The 17869-nt window shown below is 35.5% G+C and overlaps 1 protein-coding gene across 3 annotated transcripts in view; it reads left to right on the top strand.

Annotated features, from left to right (window-relative positions):
* The window catches only part of LOC105731347 (N-deacetylase and N-sulfotransferase 3), a 200706-nt gene that overhangs the window by 165489 nt on the left and 17348 nt on the right, over nucleotides 1–17869 (top strand). For all 3 annotated transcript variants that reach the window (XM_012473042.2, XM_012473040.2, XM_012473043.2), the window contains exons 7-11: nucleotides 986–1168; nucleotides 3429–3525; nucleotides 8696–8819; nucleotides 13978–14152; nucleotides 17373–17543. In XM_012473042.2, coding sequence (XP_012328465.2) covers nucleotides 986–1168; nucleotides 3429–3525; nucleotides 8696–8819; nucleotides 13978–14152; nucleotides 17373–17543 — 750 coding nt within the window. The remainder of the gene's footprint in view (nucleotides 1–985; nucleotides 1169–3428; nucleotides 3526–8695; nucleotides 8820–13977; nucleotides 14153–17372; nucleotides 17544–17869) is intronic.

Below are 17869 nucleotides of genomic sequence, written 5' to 3'. Positions count from 1 at the left end.
TTCTTCATCACATGAAGGTTTTTATGTAAAAGCCTGCAGGATTTGTTCCATAGGATATAAGATATTACTACTTCCACTTATTCATAGTTGTTAATTACATTTTTATTTATTGTATTAAATCTTAATATAACTTTTTCTCTCATCTCTATCATATTACCTCAGTGAATTTTCTTGAATATTTCTTTCAGCCTCTTAATGAATGACCTATTAAACTCATTATTATGATTATAATAAACCATTGTTACTTTCACATGACATTATATATTTCAGGAAAGTACCATTATCACATAAATTATTTTATGATCTTTTTTATAGCAGCATAAATGCCACAATGGTTTTGTCATTAAAAACCTCATACAGAAGAATTCATTTGTCAACACTAACCAACAAAAATTATTTGCATTCACTTAAAGCAGTAGCTTTAAAAATACCCATTCTACATTACATCCCAGACCAACACAATCTCACCTACAGAGTTCAAATTTATTTTATTATAAATTTTCCCACACTTGCTGTGATTTTTTTTTCAATGCATGGATTCAGTGTAGGTCAGCTGCTCCCATAGGAAGAGTCAGTTTTATCTAGCCAACCATTAAATATTTTTCTTAAAGGAGGTGTTTTATATTGGGAATAATGGAACTAAAGAATATGAAAAATGGCCTGAGAAACATATAGGTTATTTTATTCAGCATCAGTCTTGCACCAACATGGGTATATGCAGCTACTGATATTGAATGTATTTTTTGTTATGAAATATATGAAAATTTCAGGGTAAAAATCCTCAAGTCCTGCTGATAATACATCCTCCAGTATGTGTTAATATAATTAGGGTTTGGGGGATATGTCCCAAATCCAAAAACACACCCTGAATTGAAACCCTATGCAAACTACTTAAGGGAAAAAAAAACTTGCATCACTGTGATTATTCTGCCCTCTAGTGTCAAAGTAAACGGTATTTACACTGAAGTTCATTTGCTTTTTTCAGATCAGCATTTTCATGACCCATTTGTCCAACTATGGGAATGACCGACTGGGATTATATACATTTGTTAATCTGGCCAATTTTGTGAAGAGCTGGACCAACCTGCGACTTCAGACCCTGCCTCCAGTACAACTGGCCCACAAGTATTTTGAGCTGTTTCCTGATCAGAAAGACCCTCTCTGGCAGGTAAAATTAATTCAGTAATTGATATAACCAGTTAATTCCAGGAACATAGTTCTGTGAGATATGCCAAATCTGAAAAGTGAAGGCATCTGAAAAAAAAACTGCATTTTGGAAATGTTAGATTTGAGAAACTACTCCTTCCTAAACTGTAATCTTCTATCATGGCTACTACATATTGCACCCAATTCCCTGTTCCCTTGCACATTCAAAATTATGGGATTCAGAAAGCTCAGTGATGGATTCACTGGATGTGATGTTTTCAATCAGGAGTGAGAGATAAATCTACAGATTGCAATAGGCTGCAAGAGTAGAAGATGGCAAACAGGTTGTTAGGCAGGTAGCCTTTGAACACATCTCCATATCTCCAATGACTAAACCACAGAGGATCTCCGAGAAGAGTTCAGACCTGACATCTGCCTTCTTAACCATGTCGTACACTAACAGCCAACAGCCACAGAATGTGAACAGCTTTCAAGAGTATTAATTGGCGATTAATATGGGGGAAAGCATTTCGGGGGAAAGCATTTCATGGGAAAATCACTGAGCTTAAGATAAAATATCACATTCATATGGCATATTCAAATGGTTCTGAAGGTAACCTAGATATGAAAGCATAGAGTCTTATGTATTATAGAATTGCAGGAACAACTTTGAATTTAAATCGTCCACTCTATGATCTGTGAAAAATAATAATTTTGGTAAATAATTACATATTGCTTACTGTATGTCCGACTGGGCACTTTACATGTGTTAACTCATTTAATCCTCACAACTACCTTAAGTGGTAGGTACAGTTATGATTTGCATTTTACAGATGAAGAAACTGAAGCACAGAAAGGCCGAGTCAATTAAGCAAGGTCACACGGCTAGTGTGTGGCGAAGCAGGAATCAGTTATAGACCATCTGGCTCCAAACGTTGTACTTCTTAATCACTGCTCTAAACACTACTAGAGTAACAGACAGAGCTGATGGTAAAATGCTAACGATCTTCAGAAGCAGAACTCAGTAAATTCCACAGATTGAAGTTGTTAACTCTGAACTTTATATTCAATGCATTCAGATTGAAGTTTTTAACTCTGAACTTTATATTCAATGCATTCAGCTTTCAACCCTAAGTTAATAACCTCCTGAGCACAAACAGGTAACTCCAAGAAGAGTCATAACTGCCCATATAGCAGGTTAAAGTTGTTGGTGTGGACTTAAGACTGCATATTACTTTTCAGCTGTTTTAACAAGCATCTTTTCATTTTAACCACCACAAAACATCACCAAATGTTAGCCCGTGGAAAGGCATGCAATTTTCCTGCTAATTTAACCTTGTTTTTAAACTGAAATCATTATTTCAGGTGATAAGTTTTAAACTTTTTTTTTTTTTTTTCAGAAGAACAGCCAAAAAGAATACTTTCGCTTTAGTCTTAACATCTGTTAGTTACTAAAAATAAGCAGAAGGCTTATGTAACTTCACATATCTATGGTATTAATTGACTAGAAATTAAAAGTGGTACTGTTTGCCCATTCCTGGAATGTTAAAGGGTACTGTAATTCTTTCTCCTTTTCTACATAATATATACTTTGCTCTAAAAATGAAGGGTGTTCTAAATAGGACTTGCACGGTGGGTGTTGGTGTGAAATATTATAGACCAAAAGCAGAATCCCTAAGGTAGTAAATCACCCTCATTATGCCCTTTTGCTAAAACTTAGGACTTTCTACCATCATAGTTACATTTTTAGATATACATTTATCAACCTTTGAAGGCAGCTGCAAAGTATCTGCCATCTCTTTAGATAGTATTATTTTGGCAAGATCCCTATCCCTTTGAAGCACAGCTGGAAAGTTCAAAGTTACTTAGAATGAAAATCTGACATGTTATATTTCAGTTATATATTGAATACTGAGAACGTATCATCTTTTAGGTTAGCAGGAAGCATAGTCTCCACCCAGTAAGCTAACTATTAAATATATATATAGAGAGAGAGAGAGAACTGCTAGTAGCTGATTAAACTCTTCGTGCTATGAGACTGTTGACCCAAAGTGGAAATACTTCCCCTCTCCAACCTCCTCTGTAGACTCTCAACCTCAAGATGGAAAGGAGTTATTCAGACCTTCCATGATGCTACTTCAGCGCTTTTGTTTTTTAAAACAGCCTTATTTTTTTATCCCAGTGCTTCCTGGTATACCTTTAAAGAATACACGTTAGAAAAGCTAGCCCGCAATGGACACAATTATGAAAAAAATGTATCTCTATGTTCTTCTCCCATTTAGAATCCTTGCGATGACAAACGCCACAGAGACATTTGGTCTAAAGAAAAAACTTGTGATCGCTTACCAAAATTCTTGGTAATAGGACCCCAGAAAACTGGTGAGAACTTTTTATGTTGTGATTAACCAGTGTAAAATTCCTGATGACTAGACAATGAGTTCTTGTCACAATAAGTTCATCAACTTCCCATAACTGCTAATGAATGAACAACATGTTTTTCTCCGACATAATTTTCATTCAGCTGAGTAATGTACCTAAATGCTTATCGAAGTGTTTTTAAGTGAAAAGAGTAAAGCAGATGTCACAGCATTCAAATTGTCCATCGGTCAATTTGGTGGCACATGTAATTTTTTCCCAAATATTTTAATTGAAAAGCATTGTAATTAGCATTTCTAAAATCAAAGCTAATCACTGACAGGATTGTATCAAAAGTCAAGAGGGACACATACAAGTACCTATAACTCTTTATAATAAATCCCTTCTAGAAAAATAATCTCTTAGGCTGCCATTTTCCTAATATTGTTTATTTGTAAACTATTTCTTGCAAAGATGACTATTTTTTAAAAGTCTAAAAGATGTTTGACAAGTAGAATTCCTAGACATACACAAAACTTTGTGCTAAGAAAGGTGTTTATTCATACCCAGGAGAAATCTTTTTTCCCTTTTCTTAAATTGGTGTGCAATTTTTCCCCGATAAACTTCTTGTTTCTAAGAATCCATATTAAAATGAAGCCCCATGGAAGCTTTAAATTACCAGACATTCATGCTGTATCCTGCATGATAAATCATTCAGGGCCCTTGGTTTCTGGCTTCACAGAATACAGCCTTTACAATCTTATTTTTGCTAAGGGGAATACATTCCCTCTCCTCAATGATCTAGAAATAACTGAGGAAAAGTTCTGTGCAATGTACACAGGGAGTTTAGCATATTAATTTTTTTCCTTAATGTCATTTGCAGATATCAATCTGAAAACAATAAATATTACAAATATTTATACTTTTCTTGTCCTACTTCACTTGTCCTTATCTATCTAAAGTCAAAAGGCAACTAGGACAACATTTAAACTAAAATCTCTTCAGTGAACTCCCACTGTCATCATATAACTTTGTCAAGACTGATCACATCCTGAAGACTTTCTAAAGCATTTGGCTTTGAAAGCTCTGCAGGATTCACTTCCTCTTGTGTTGTGCTGGATATGCAGACATTTAGATATCATGGTTAGATGGTAGAATTATTACTTGTCCTCTTAAACTTAATTGGGTTTCCAAATGTTTGCTACAATTTGGATATGACATTTGTTGATGGAAAAGGCTTTTTATAGAACTTGATTCTTTTTATAGAAATTGATTTTTTTCCAAGTTTTGTTGAGGTATAATTTACATGCAATAAAATCCACCCATTTTAAATGTACAATTAGCTGAAGTCTGAACATTGTGCACAGTTGTGTCCACCACATTCGAGATATAGTTGTTAGCCTAAGAAAATCTCTCCATGCTCCTTTGCAGTCTATCCCCTCCATCCACCACATCCCCAGCCACAAGCAACTACTTTCTACCACTACAGTTTTGCCTTTTCTAGAACTTCAAGTAAATGGAAGCATGTAGTGTGTAGTCTTTTGCATCTGATTTCTTTCATTTAGCATACTTTCGAGATTCATGTTGCTGTAGATACCCTATTTTGTGAAACTGATTTTTTAATTATTTTCTCATATCAGTCACATGAAAATTAAATAGCTTCATTCTTAACTGTACTTTTGTCAAAAGTATTTTTCTGGGCCAGGCCTGGTGGCTCATGCCTTAATCCCAGCACTTTGGGTGGTCAAGGCGGGTAGATCACCTGAGGTGAGGAGTTCAAGACCAGTCTGACCAATATAGTGAAACCCCGCCACTACTAAAAATACAAAAATTAAGCAGGCATGGTGACATGCGCCTGTAGTCCCAGGTACTCGGGAGGCTGAGGCAGGAGAATCGCTGGAACCTGGGAGGCAGAGATTGCAGTGAGCCAAGATCACACCACTGCACTCCAGTCTGGACAACAGAGTAAAACTCCATCTCAAAAACTATATATCTTTTTTCTGGATAATTTTGCACAGATTTCTAGTTATCTGGATATTCAAATACTTTTCAGTGTGGAAGCTGACAAAAATAGAAAACTGAAGATTTATAGGTGGTTATTTAAGCATGTATCTATGATTACGTAGTTGAGTTACCACTGACAAAGTATATATGCAGGACAGTTTATTTAGACCCAATAATATGTATAGGTAAAGACAGAATTCCGAAACCACAACTTAAAAATGTTTTAACACTGATAAATTGTATTATACCTTTTACTATGTAAAATAATTAGATTACATTCATTTTTTCTGTTTGTTTAAGTAATGCTGGTCATGAAAGGCTACTAAAAGTGAACTAAATGTATTTAATACAATTTTTAAAAATAAGATCCAGAAAAGAATGTTTTCAGTTAATCTTGAGGCATCTCAAGTAGCTAATTGAGATTAAAATGTATTTAATATATTTGTTATCATTCTAAGGTATATCTCAATAAAGTTTTTATCTGGAAAAATACCTTTTGAATATTCAGATATGGCACTCTTTAGGTGCTCTCACATACGTTACCTCATTGAGCCTCATAAACCCTGATAGCTAAGTATTTTCTTCCCCACTACACAGATGGAAAAACTAAGACTCAAGAGAGGTTAAACATTTTTTGTTCAAATTCACACAGCTGGTAAGTACAAGAAATAAAAATCCTGATCCTAGAATTTACCTAACTTCAAAGAACATGTTCTTTCTATATTACTATGGATTTCATGTAATGGAGCATCTTTTCCTCAAATAAATTTTAGATATTGCTTCACAGTTATTCTAAGTCAGTGATTCTCAAGGGTGGTTGCCAGACCAGACGCATAAGCATCACCAGAGAACTTAATCAGATAAGTGTAAATCCTTGGGTTATAACAAAGACTTGCTGAATCAGAGATGCTGGGGAAGAGCTGAGCTATCTGCGTTTTAACAAGCCCCCCACATGAATCTGATGCATGTTAGTTGGAGGACCACTGTTTTAAGGCATGCTTGTGAAGAACATTTTTACTTTGTATATCATAGATTACTCTGTTTTATTCCCTATAATGATCTATGATTGCAGACAAAATGTTCATTGTTTGGCTCAGATGTAATATAGGAAGACTGCCTCTTTCAATTTATTTTTTAAGACAATATTGCCATTGACAGAGTTATTTTAACTATTTTTCTATTGTATAGATATGGTAGATTTAAGTAAATAAATACTTAAGAAAGCTTAACATAAATATTTAAATAGTATGTATTTACTTAAATATTATCATATTTGTACTATTTAAGCAAATCAACACTAAAATACTACTTTACTACCATATTAATACTATTTAAGGGCTGGGCCACAGTGGCTCATGCCTGTAATCCCATCACTTTAGGAGGCCAAGGCAGGTGGATCACCTGAGATCAGGAGTTTGAGACCATCCTGGCCAACATGGTGAAATGCTGTCTCTACTAAAAATATAAAAATTAGCTGGGCATGCTGCCAGGAGCCTGTAATGAGGCTGAGGCACAAGAATCACTTGAGCCCAGAAGAAGGTTGTGGTGAGCTGAGATCATACCACTGCACTCCAGCATGGGCAACAGAGCAAGACTCCATCTCAAAAACAAAAAAAATACTATTTAAGTAAATACTAGCATATTGATGCTATTTAAATAAATACTACACTATCATATTAAATACTATTTATACTATTATTTAATTAGTATTAATAATACCATATTAATACCATTTAAGTAAATAAATACTAAAGAAAACTTACTTGAAAGAAAAAATGGCAACATGACATAATTACTAAGCAAAATTAGAGTAGCAATTTCTCCAAGTGAGAGAAATAAGGCCATGTCTTATTACTATTGCTAGCTATTGCCTTGGAATATAATTAACAAGTCCTGCTCCACAGATTGTATAATAGTGTAAATAATAGTATATTTCTCTCTCAGGAGTAGCCAATACCTGTAAATACTTTTATATTGTGATCTTAAAAACACAGTCACAGTTACGAGTATTACATACATGGTTAAATTTTGACAAACTGAACCCAAACGGCCTTACTTTCTCTTGTACCAATCTGACCAAGCTACACACTTTATCTCCTCATTTAGGCTTATAAAACACTATCGTACAGTTTATGACATTGTTTACTTTTTGAAAAATCATACCCTTGCTCCCCAGTAGTCACAAATATACATGAGCACCTGTGATATATCATTCTCTTCCCTATTAAATGCAAATTTTATAAGTTATGTCACTAAGGGCACAATTTTTTTTCAAATTTAGCAATTTAAACAATTTTTGACACTACTTTTATAAAAATATAAGTACATTCAAGCTTAAGCAAATTTGTTGAAAGATTAAATTCTGTCTTAAGTTTAATTGACTTTCATAGGCCTCAGGAAGAACTTAATATGAGAACCCAAGTATTGATTTTGGTAATGTAATATATTAAATAATAATATATTGCATTTACTTAGTGCCTTATTACTGTCAAAATGTCTTCAGGTACATGTCCTTTCATTCTCAAAGAAAATCTATGAAATAAACAAGGCAGGTGATTTTCCATTAAGAAAGCTGAGATAGGCCAGGTAAGGTGGCTCACTCCTGTATTCTCAGCACTTTGGGAGCCCGAGGTGGGAGGACTGCACAAGCTCAAGCATTCAAGACTAGCCTGAGCAACATAGCGAGACCTCACCTCTACTAAAAATAAAAAAAGTTTACAAACTCAGCCAGGCTCAGTGGTCATGCCTATAGTCCCAGCTGCTTGGGAGGCTGAGACAGGAGGATCCCATGAGCCTGGTGTTGAGGTTGTAGTGAGATATGATTCCACCACCACATTCCAGTCTGGGCAACATGTGAGACACTGTCTCAAAAAAAAAAAAAAAAAAAAAGAGTAAAAGCTGAGACAAACAGACACTAAAAGACAAAGACACAGACAAATCAGTCATTGAGCTGAGATCGAAAGCCAGTTCTCTCAATCTCTGCAACAGGCCTCTTTTCACAGCACACTATCTCCATTTTTTTAGAACCTACTTCTATTAAACTGCTGATTATTCAATTTATTTCAAGGAGTAGTTATAACAAATCTGTTTGGGTCATTGTAATATTTAATTTATTAATGACTTTAAAGTGCTAGTCATAGGAAATTGTGTTTTCATTTAATTAATTTCTAAACCTCTATTGTCTTTCCAGGTACCACTGCTTTGTATTTGTTCCTGGTTATGCATCCTTCCATCCTTAGTAACTCCCCCAGCCCAAAAACCTTTGAGGAGGTACAGTTCTTTAATAGAAATAACTACCACAGGGGGATTGATTGGTAAGATGGGTTATTAGTATAAATCTAAAAGTATATGTACTGTGTACAGTATAAACTTAGCACTAATATTTAGAAACATGTAAGTTTGTAGTCACAAATAAAAGTTAACCTCTGCGCCTTGGAAATTGATTGAATACCATAAAGGAGCTCAGAAATTTTTCAGAACAAACTCTAAGTTTCTAAAGGGATTTGTTTCCCCAAGAGGATCACATGTAATTTCAATTGGTATTAATTTTATTTGATGGTAACTACAGATATTAAGTCAGAATAATAGCATAATACTCAGAAATTTCATTCTTCTCTACTCATAAGGAAAAAAATTTTCATATATTTTTCTTCTTGTGCGCTTTTATTAAGTGATGCTATAGCCAATATACGTAATTTTCTATTTTCTTTGGCACATAAAAGAAAAATAAAGAAATAAAACTAGAAATGTTTGTATATTACATGAATAATGAAAGCCATAAAAAAACCAATCAATAATACACAAAATTTAATTTTTGCCTTTGAATTGAAATTAGAAATATGTCAACAATCTGAAGAAAACACTTAAAAAGTAAAAATAACAGAATACATAAAATACAGTCATGTAGTAGAGCTAGATGGTACAAACTAACATGTTCATAAAGTGTATCTAGAGGTCTTGCTATGAAGGTATGCTGGACAGAGAGTGGTATAAAGGAGTGAATTATAATAATTCTACAGCATAAATATATCTTGCATTATTTTAGCATAGTCATATATAGTAACCTCTGTTGTCAAATTGCATGATCTCAATTTTAAAATTATCAACCCCTGAGGAGCTGCTTGTGAACAGTCCGAATGAAAAGCAAAAGAAATGGATTGAGCATAATTTGAGCACCTACTAGGATTTACATATATTCTAATTGTTATATATTTCACTACCAACTTTTCAGTTCAGGGTTTGATATTAATTGTGTTATATTAAATAACAGCTGAAAAATCAAGAAACCATCAAAAACGGCCAGGCACAGTGGCTCACATCTGTAATCCCAGCATTTTGGGAGGCTAAAGTGGGTGGATCACTTGAAGTCAGGAGTTAGAGACTAGCCTGGGAAACAGAGCAAGAACCCATCTCTACCAAAAATACAAAAATTAGCCAGGCATGATGGTGTGCACCTGTGGTCTCAGCTAACTTGAGAGGCTGAGATGGGAGGATCACCTGAGCCCGGGGAGGTTGAGCCTGCAGTGAGCTGTGACTGCAGCACTGCACTCCAGCCTGAGCAACAGAATGAGTCACTGTCTCAAAAAAAGAAAAAGAGGAGAAAGAAACCATCAGCTACTTCAGCTGTATTTGACCACGATTCAAATATGTATGCTAGTATATAATTATAGAATAAAATGATGTTAACATCAGGACTAAAAGGACTGAATAAAAACTGCTTTGGAGGTGGACAGGAATGTATTAGCATTACATTTCTGTCAATATTTGGATTGTATAGGACTTTTTATCAAAAATATTTTTGAAAAATTCATGGTAAAAACTTTTTACAACAGTTATTAATTTTTTTACCATAAATGTTTCATAAATATGTTTTGATCATCATGTGGATGGGTACTCTAATAAGAACAAAAGTCCAGCCAGGCATGGTGGCTCATGCCTGTAATCCCAGCACTTTGGGAGGCTGAGGCGGGCAGATCACCTGAGGTCAGGAGTTCGAAACCAGCCTGGCCAACATGGTGAAACCCTGTCTCTACTAAAAATATAAAAATTAGCTGGGTATGGTGGCACATGCCTGTACTCCCAGCTACTCATGAGTCTGAGGCAGGAGAATCACTTGAACCTGGGAGGTGGAGATTGCAGTGAGCCAAGATCATGCCACTGCACTCCAGCCTGGGTAACAGAGCAAGACTGTGTCTCCAAAAAAAAAAAAAACACAAACAAAAAGGTCCCTTAAGCAGTTTACAAGGAAATGACATAAATAAGTAAAAAGCTAAAAAGCAATGAAAGATCCTAAATATAACTCATTAAAACCACCAAATACATATACTTTTGATGGACAAATTATGTTTACAAAAGTCAATTGACGCAAATAACAAAAAGTAGTAATTGCAAATGTCAATCTGTAGCAATAACTACAGCTTTACTCTCAATGACATCAAATGTTTTCAAACCCTCAGAATGGCCTTGCCTCTCTATGAGGCATCAGCACCTTAGCAGTCCTGTTGAGACTGTGATGTCACAAGTTGAAGATTATGAAGATTATGTGGTCTCAGAGTGCCAGGGTCAACTAAAGAATTAACCCAGAGACGGTGAATGTGTAGATCTGCTTTTTTGGAGAACTAGATAAAAGCAGCAGCCTAAGCACAAGCTTAGGGTACAAGCAAAGTAGGGCATATGAAAATTTAAAAACTTTATCTTTGGCAGTCAACATTTGCAGTCAGACAATTTAAGAAAAATGTTTAACTTATGCACACATGTAAATTTGATGTTTCATGATTTGGTCTTACTATTTTTAGTTACATAGGAACTTACTGGAGGCCTGGAGTAGTATGTAGAAAGCCATGAAATCCTATCAGCATTTAGAACTTCTAAACATTGTAATCTGGTTTTAAGGAAAATCCCGTGCCTGTAATCCCAGAACTTTGGGAGACTGAGGCTGGTGTATCACCTGAGATCAGGAGTTCAAGACCAGCCTAGCCAACATGGTGAAACCCCATCTCTAGTAAAAATACAAAAATTAGCTGGGTGTGGTGGCAGGTGCCTGTAATCCCAGCTACTTGGGAGGCTGAGGCAGGAGAATTGCTTGAACCTGGGAGGTGGAATTTGCAGTGAGCTGAGATCATGCCACTGCACTCCAGCCTGGATGACAGAATGAGACTCCATCTCCAAAAAAAAAAAAAAAAAAAAAAAAACAAATAAATGTGGGGTATTACAAAAAATTCCATTTTTCAGGTAAAAGAAAATGCTGAAATTTTATGTTTTATAGAAGTAGAAAAACTTACAGGAGGCAGGCATTTACATTTAACCCCCAATTTGTTAAAACACTCCAGTTTGCTCACTAATTTTTTTAATAACCTCAATTTACATTCTCTAAATGTGAGCCTTTTGCGGAGCTTCCAGGTCCCATACCAAAAATATGAACCTTTTATTTACTTCTCTATTCATCAAACATCTTTCAAGTGCCTGTAAGTGCTAGCAACTACACCAGAAAAATGCAGCACTGGGCACGGTGGCTCACGCCTGTAATCCCAGCACGTTGGGAGGCCAAGGTGGGGGGATCACAAGGTCAGGAGTTTGAGACCAGCCTAACCAACATGGTGAAACCCTGTCTCTACTAAAATACAAATATTAGCTGGGCGTGGTGGTGCACACCTGTAATCCCAGCTACTCAGGAGGCTGAGGCAGGAGAATCGCTTGAACCCAGGAGGCGGAAGTTGCAGTGAGCCAAGATCTGGCCACTGCACTACAGCCTGGGAGACAGAGTGAGACTGTCTCCAAAATAAAGAAAAGAAAAGAAAAATTCAGACATATAGGCAAACAAGAGTTGCACCCTGCCCTCTCCATGAGCCCCTGGGGCCTGGCAAAAACAACACATTATAGGTCCAAGATCCAGACCTGCTTGAGGAGGTTTTCAAACCCTAAACCATTCCAGATTAAAAGTCTTCTAGGAAGGTGGGACAGGTTAAGAAGCTAAAATTTCTGCTCTTTTTTGTGATTTTTGTAAAGCCTTTTTTCAGAACAAGCAAGCCTGAGACAAGCTTGGACCAAATAAGACACCACTAGACACTTTAAATAATCTTAGCACTTCTGGAACCAGTGTGAGCTCCTACATAAGGAGTATCCTGAAATTTGGCACTTTCTGTAAATAGAATGTACACCAGAACAAATAGCACATCAAATCTTCCAGAAAGTTTTGGGTATCTCTTTCTCTGTACAGGGGTGCCAGAATTATGTATCACCAACAAGCCAATTCCAGACAACATAAAAGGATTTTACTGCTCTGAATCTCAAGATACCACTGTGTTGCACCAGCTAAACTTTGCAAGGTGTTAACTGGAATCCTACCAGAAGCTTTATCATGTTTTAGGATATGATCTCACATTCAAAAATTTATGAACACCTCATGTGATCTTTTGGTCAAAAGAAAACAAGACACTGTTAGAAAAAAAAAAAAAAAACAGGTCATTGCATGAATGTTAATGACTTTTTTGTTCAGTGATTATTGAACTACCTTGTCTTGGTAGCCCAGTGTCATAATGGCTTATGATTGGAAGGGGGTGGCAGTGGAGGCTGAGGCCATTATCATAGAATTTAAGAATTCCTAGAAGCTATATTTTTACAGTCTCTCTAAAAAAGCCCTTTTCCTCTAAAAGATGTTCCTTAGTGCTTCAGAAATATTTCTTATCCTATGCAGAATTTGTTATATTTGACAACTTTTATTCAGGTGGAACATTAAACAAAATCCTACATTTCAGTGCTTGACCCTATAGATATCCCTGTGTTCATTCTTCTGGTAATTTGAATTATCTCTACCTATAAGGATATAGAACATGACCTTGGGAAATTTCTTAGGATTTTATATTTGGAATGTACATACTTTTTAAACAACTCCTATAATTATTCTAAAGAGGACATAAGTGGCTCTATATGATAAAAATTAAGCAAAAAAGTAATATTTATACCAGATATGCTCTGCACCTTTGATACTATGTGATTAAATATAACACTGGCACAATACATGGAAAAGAAATTATTTCACTTGAAATAAAGTAAAAAATATCTCCTCTAAATCCTTTTAAAATGTCTGAACTGAACGTATCATCTGTTTTAATAAATTTTTTTTTGTTTGAGTACTTGAATTTTTCTCTGTACAATGTTTCTACATTCAGACACATTTGATAGGTTAATTCCTGCTGCAGTTTGATCACTATGTTTCTACATTTTTGTTATCTCTTATATTTTTTCCTGATATTAAGCAAAACATAAAGAAAATGTACCTCAAAAAACATCTTCCAAACACATTATTAGTGTTCTGGGTAGTTTTCTCTTGCTAACTATAGAGGACAAATGCTGTAAAGAAAAAGGCTTTTATTTAGGAAACAGATGAATTTGTGGGACACTTTTAACATCTTTGGTCACCAGAATATGAGTATAAACCAGAGTCTTATTTTGAGAAAAATATTCCTTTTCTAGGTATATGGATTTCTTCCCAGTCCCATCTAATGTCACCACTGACTTTTTGTTTGAGAAGAGTGCCAATTATTTCCACTCAGAAGAAGCCCCTAAAAGAGCTGCTTCTCTGGTTCCCAAAGCCAAGATCATCACCATTCTCATTGACCCTTCAGACCGAGCATACTCCTGGTACCAGGTAAGGAAAATGCAAATAGAATCCAACAGGGAGAAGGGGAGTATGGACAATGGAGCATCATTTTTAGCAATAGCCACTACCTCAGGTTTTCACAAAAGAGATTTGCTAGCTGTTTGATATCTACACAAAAATGGATACATTTTTCTTAATTTCCATTGGGAAATTTCCTCCATTTTTTCTTATTTTATTAACGTAATCGATTCATTTAATAAACTGTATTAATGCAATAAAACTAAATTAAAATATAAGAAAATATTTACTTTTTTATATCTCTGCTTCTATATATCTGCATTTTAAAGGTAATAATTTAAATCATTATTTTTTCATCTAATTCATGTGTACTCTATAAAGAGTCAGATGGCAACAATTTCAGTCTTTGTGGGGTATACAGTCTCTGAGGCAATTATACCATTGTATTTCAAAAGCAGCCATAGACAATATGTAAATGCATAAGCACTGCCGTGTTCCAATAAAACTTTACTGAACAGGCAGTAGGCCATAAATTGCTGACCCTAGCTCTAAAAGAGCTTAAATAACTGCTTGTACTAAAGAGACAGCTTAGTGGCAAAGCTAATATAAGAATTTTTAGGCTGGGTGTGGTGGCTTATGCCTGTAATCCAAGTACTTTGGAAGGTGGGAAGATTTTTTGAGCCCAGCAGTTCAGGTGGGAGGATTGTTTGAGCCCAAAAGTTCAAGACCAGCCTGAGCATCATAGGCAGACTCTGTCTCTACAAATAAGAAAAACTAGCCAGACATGGTGGCACATGCCTGTGGTCCTAGCTACTTGGAAGGCTGAAGTGGGAGGATCACCTGAGCCTGGGAAGGTTGAGGCTGCAGTAAGCTGTGACTTTACCATGTACTCCAGCCCAGACAACAGAGGGAGACTGTCTCAAAAAAAAAAAAAAAAGGAAAGGAAAAAATTCTTCATCCCTGAGAACCTAGCATGTCCAAATGTTTCTTGTATACTCATTGCCATTGTTTTCTTATGTTGGTTAGAACCTTATATAGAAATGATAACTTTGAAGTAATTTAACAAACTCTAGTAATAAGACATATATCAAATAGAAAAAAATATATATACTTTTAATAAATCATTACAAATAATAGGAAACAATCTTTTAAAACTTCAGTGATATTTTAACCACCAGTTGGAAGGATTCAATAAGAAGCAGTCAAAATTAACATAAGAACATAATAAAATTAATGGAGTCACTGTCTTTAGTCTCTAGGATCCTTAGTTCTCATTTCTCAGTTTCGTAATTTAAAAAACGCTTTCCTGCTATTCATGTGTTTATCCATTCATTAAATAATTTTAATGACTACTGTGTGCAAAGTTTTGTTCTAAGTATGATTTGAAAAATAAATCCAATGCTATACTCAAAATTGATTTCAGCCTAAGTGGAGAAATATGTATAAACAAACATATAAATTAGAAAGTAATAAGTGATGAACATACAGACTTATTCAGAACGACAAAGCCCACCTGACAAAGACCACCTGGGAAAAGGCAGATTTATTCATGGCTGTCTCAGAGAAGTCCAAATACCAGAACCATGGGGCACATTTTTAAATAAGGAAAAGATATGTAAGGGAAGAAATTTAGGTAAAATTAAAATGAAGAAGTGTTTTCATAAATGCAAAGCAGAGCTATGTAAAGGAGTTATCATCAGGTCAATACTAAAAAGCAGATTAAGGGTCCTATTGTCTTGGAAACTATAATGTTAAGATAAATGTTCTATTTACAAAAATCCCCATTCTGAAATCTGCAAGTAGGCCGGATATATGGCTACTTCCCTGTGTTAAAGTGACCCACATGGCTTAGGTCCTCCCTTCCAGAGTAGGATATTCCATTCTCACTGATTTAATTTAAAACAGCTAAATTCTTGACAATTGTAATATTAGAGATTAAAGTTCTTCATCACTAAGTCTTTTTGCTACTTAACAAAAGCAGTTTTTGCAGTTCGCAAGAGGAAGAACAGATTGTTGGGAAAGGTTTTGTGGCAGGAGCCTAGTGGGGAAAGGTCATAGAAAGCAGAGAAAACTTAGATAGGCATTTTGATAATAATCTGAATAATAGGGAGTGGAGACATCCTGGAAAGCTAAAATCCACAACTCTGTCCTAATCATTCATGCTCAACCTGAAGCCATCTTTTAAATCAAAACAGACAGCAAACTGCAAACTGAGTGATTTGATTTTGCACCTTTTACCTTTTCCACCAAGTATCTGGAGAAAATAGAAATAAGCCTTAATAGACTCCAAGAGAAAGAAGAAAATCAGAGCTTGGCAACCACTTAGTCCCTGAAAAATGAGGAATTTACAGAAAAAGAAGGCTTTAAGGCTGCAAGCTAACAAAAACATCCTAAATATTACAAATAAATCACAGTGGCAAAATGCAGGCCTTAACAAAGTCTTGTAGAGTTTGTAGTCCAGTGATTTGAATCTCAATTGAAGAAAATTTGCTATTCAACTAGATGTGGTAAACATCCACAAACTCACCATTAAGCCTGACTATTTATTGGCCAATTTAAAGAAAAGGTGATTTACTCACACCCATGGGCCTGAGCCTGAGCCATTATGAAACACTTTCCTACTTGCATTGCTGCTTTCTGCATTTTCTGCACAATAAATGATTCTGATTCGCCGCAAAGGTTACCATTAGATAAAATAATCTTGGCTTTTAGATACCAGGCAATGTATGATAAAAGCTGTGGATTTCAGATAATGTACATGTCAGACTTTCTACTACTTTCTCCATTTAAAAGAGCTGATAGGCCTTTTCTAATCTAAAACTGCATTACTAGATGGAGCAAAACTATTTGGCAGAGCTAGTAGAGTGCTTGTCTATTATGGATATTCACTGGACACGATAAATGGTTTGCTTATGAGCTGGAAAGGGAGCATTAACGCAGCTTTCGAAAGTTTACTTTCAGAATAAAATACGTACACTAAGGAAACAAGTCAGTAAAGTTGGTGAAGGAATCCTATCAATAAGAATTCAACTTCTACCAGATAAGTTCTCAAAAATGTACTCCCATAAGTATCAGAACTTTAAATCCTGACGCTCTAAGCAAACATTTTCATGTTATTAATTTCAAAATAAATAACTCTCCAGCAGTGAGGCACTTCTTTCTTTAGCTTTGAGACTTGTCACAAAGATTGGTTTTTAATTATTTATGCCTATGGTTCAGATTAGTTTAATTATCCATCTTTTCATCATAGCATCAGCGATCACATGAAGACCCTGCAGCTCTGAAATTTAGCTTCTACGAAGTGATCTCAGCAGGGCCCCACGCACCCTCGGAGCTCAGAGCCTTGCAGAAGAGATGTTTGGTCCCGGGGTGGTATGCCAGTCACATCGAGAGATGGCTTGTTTATTTCCCCCCGTTTCAGGTATGGAGTAATAAGGATTTACATCATATTAGAATCTCATTAAGTTGATGACTTTGCCTTAGGATAAGAAAATTTTCACTCACTAAACTATTACTCGTTTTTCCTCTTTAGTTGTAAATAATGAGGTTGCTGCAAGGAAAAACAGGCAGAAGTAGAAAAACTGTTTAATTTTTTACGAGTATTTCAGGATAATTCTCCCTGCTCTATTTGCTGTGCATACCTCTCCTGGTTGTAAAAAGCCTAGAAAGCTTTAGGTCCCTGATTCTTATTCTGAGAATAAAGTTTGAAAGAGAACCTCTTAAGCAAATAAGACAAATACTGTGTTG

This window comes from Aotus nancymaae, unplaced genomic scaffold (genome assembly GCF_030222135.1).
Source record: "Aotus nancymaae isolate 86718 unplaced genomic scaffold, 86718_ANA_hifiasm-v0.15.2.pri h1tg000033l, whole genome shotgun sequence".
NCBI lineage: Eukaryota > Metazoa > Chordata > Mammalia > Primates > Aotidae > Aotus > Aotus nancymaae.
This window is presented reverse-complemented; position numbering and strand designations above follow the sequence as displayed.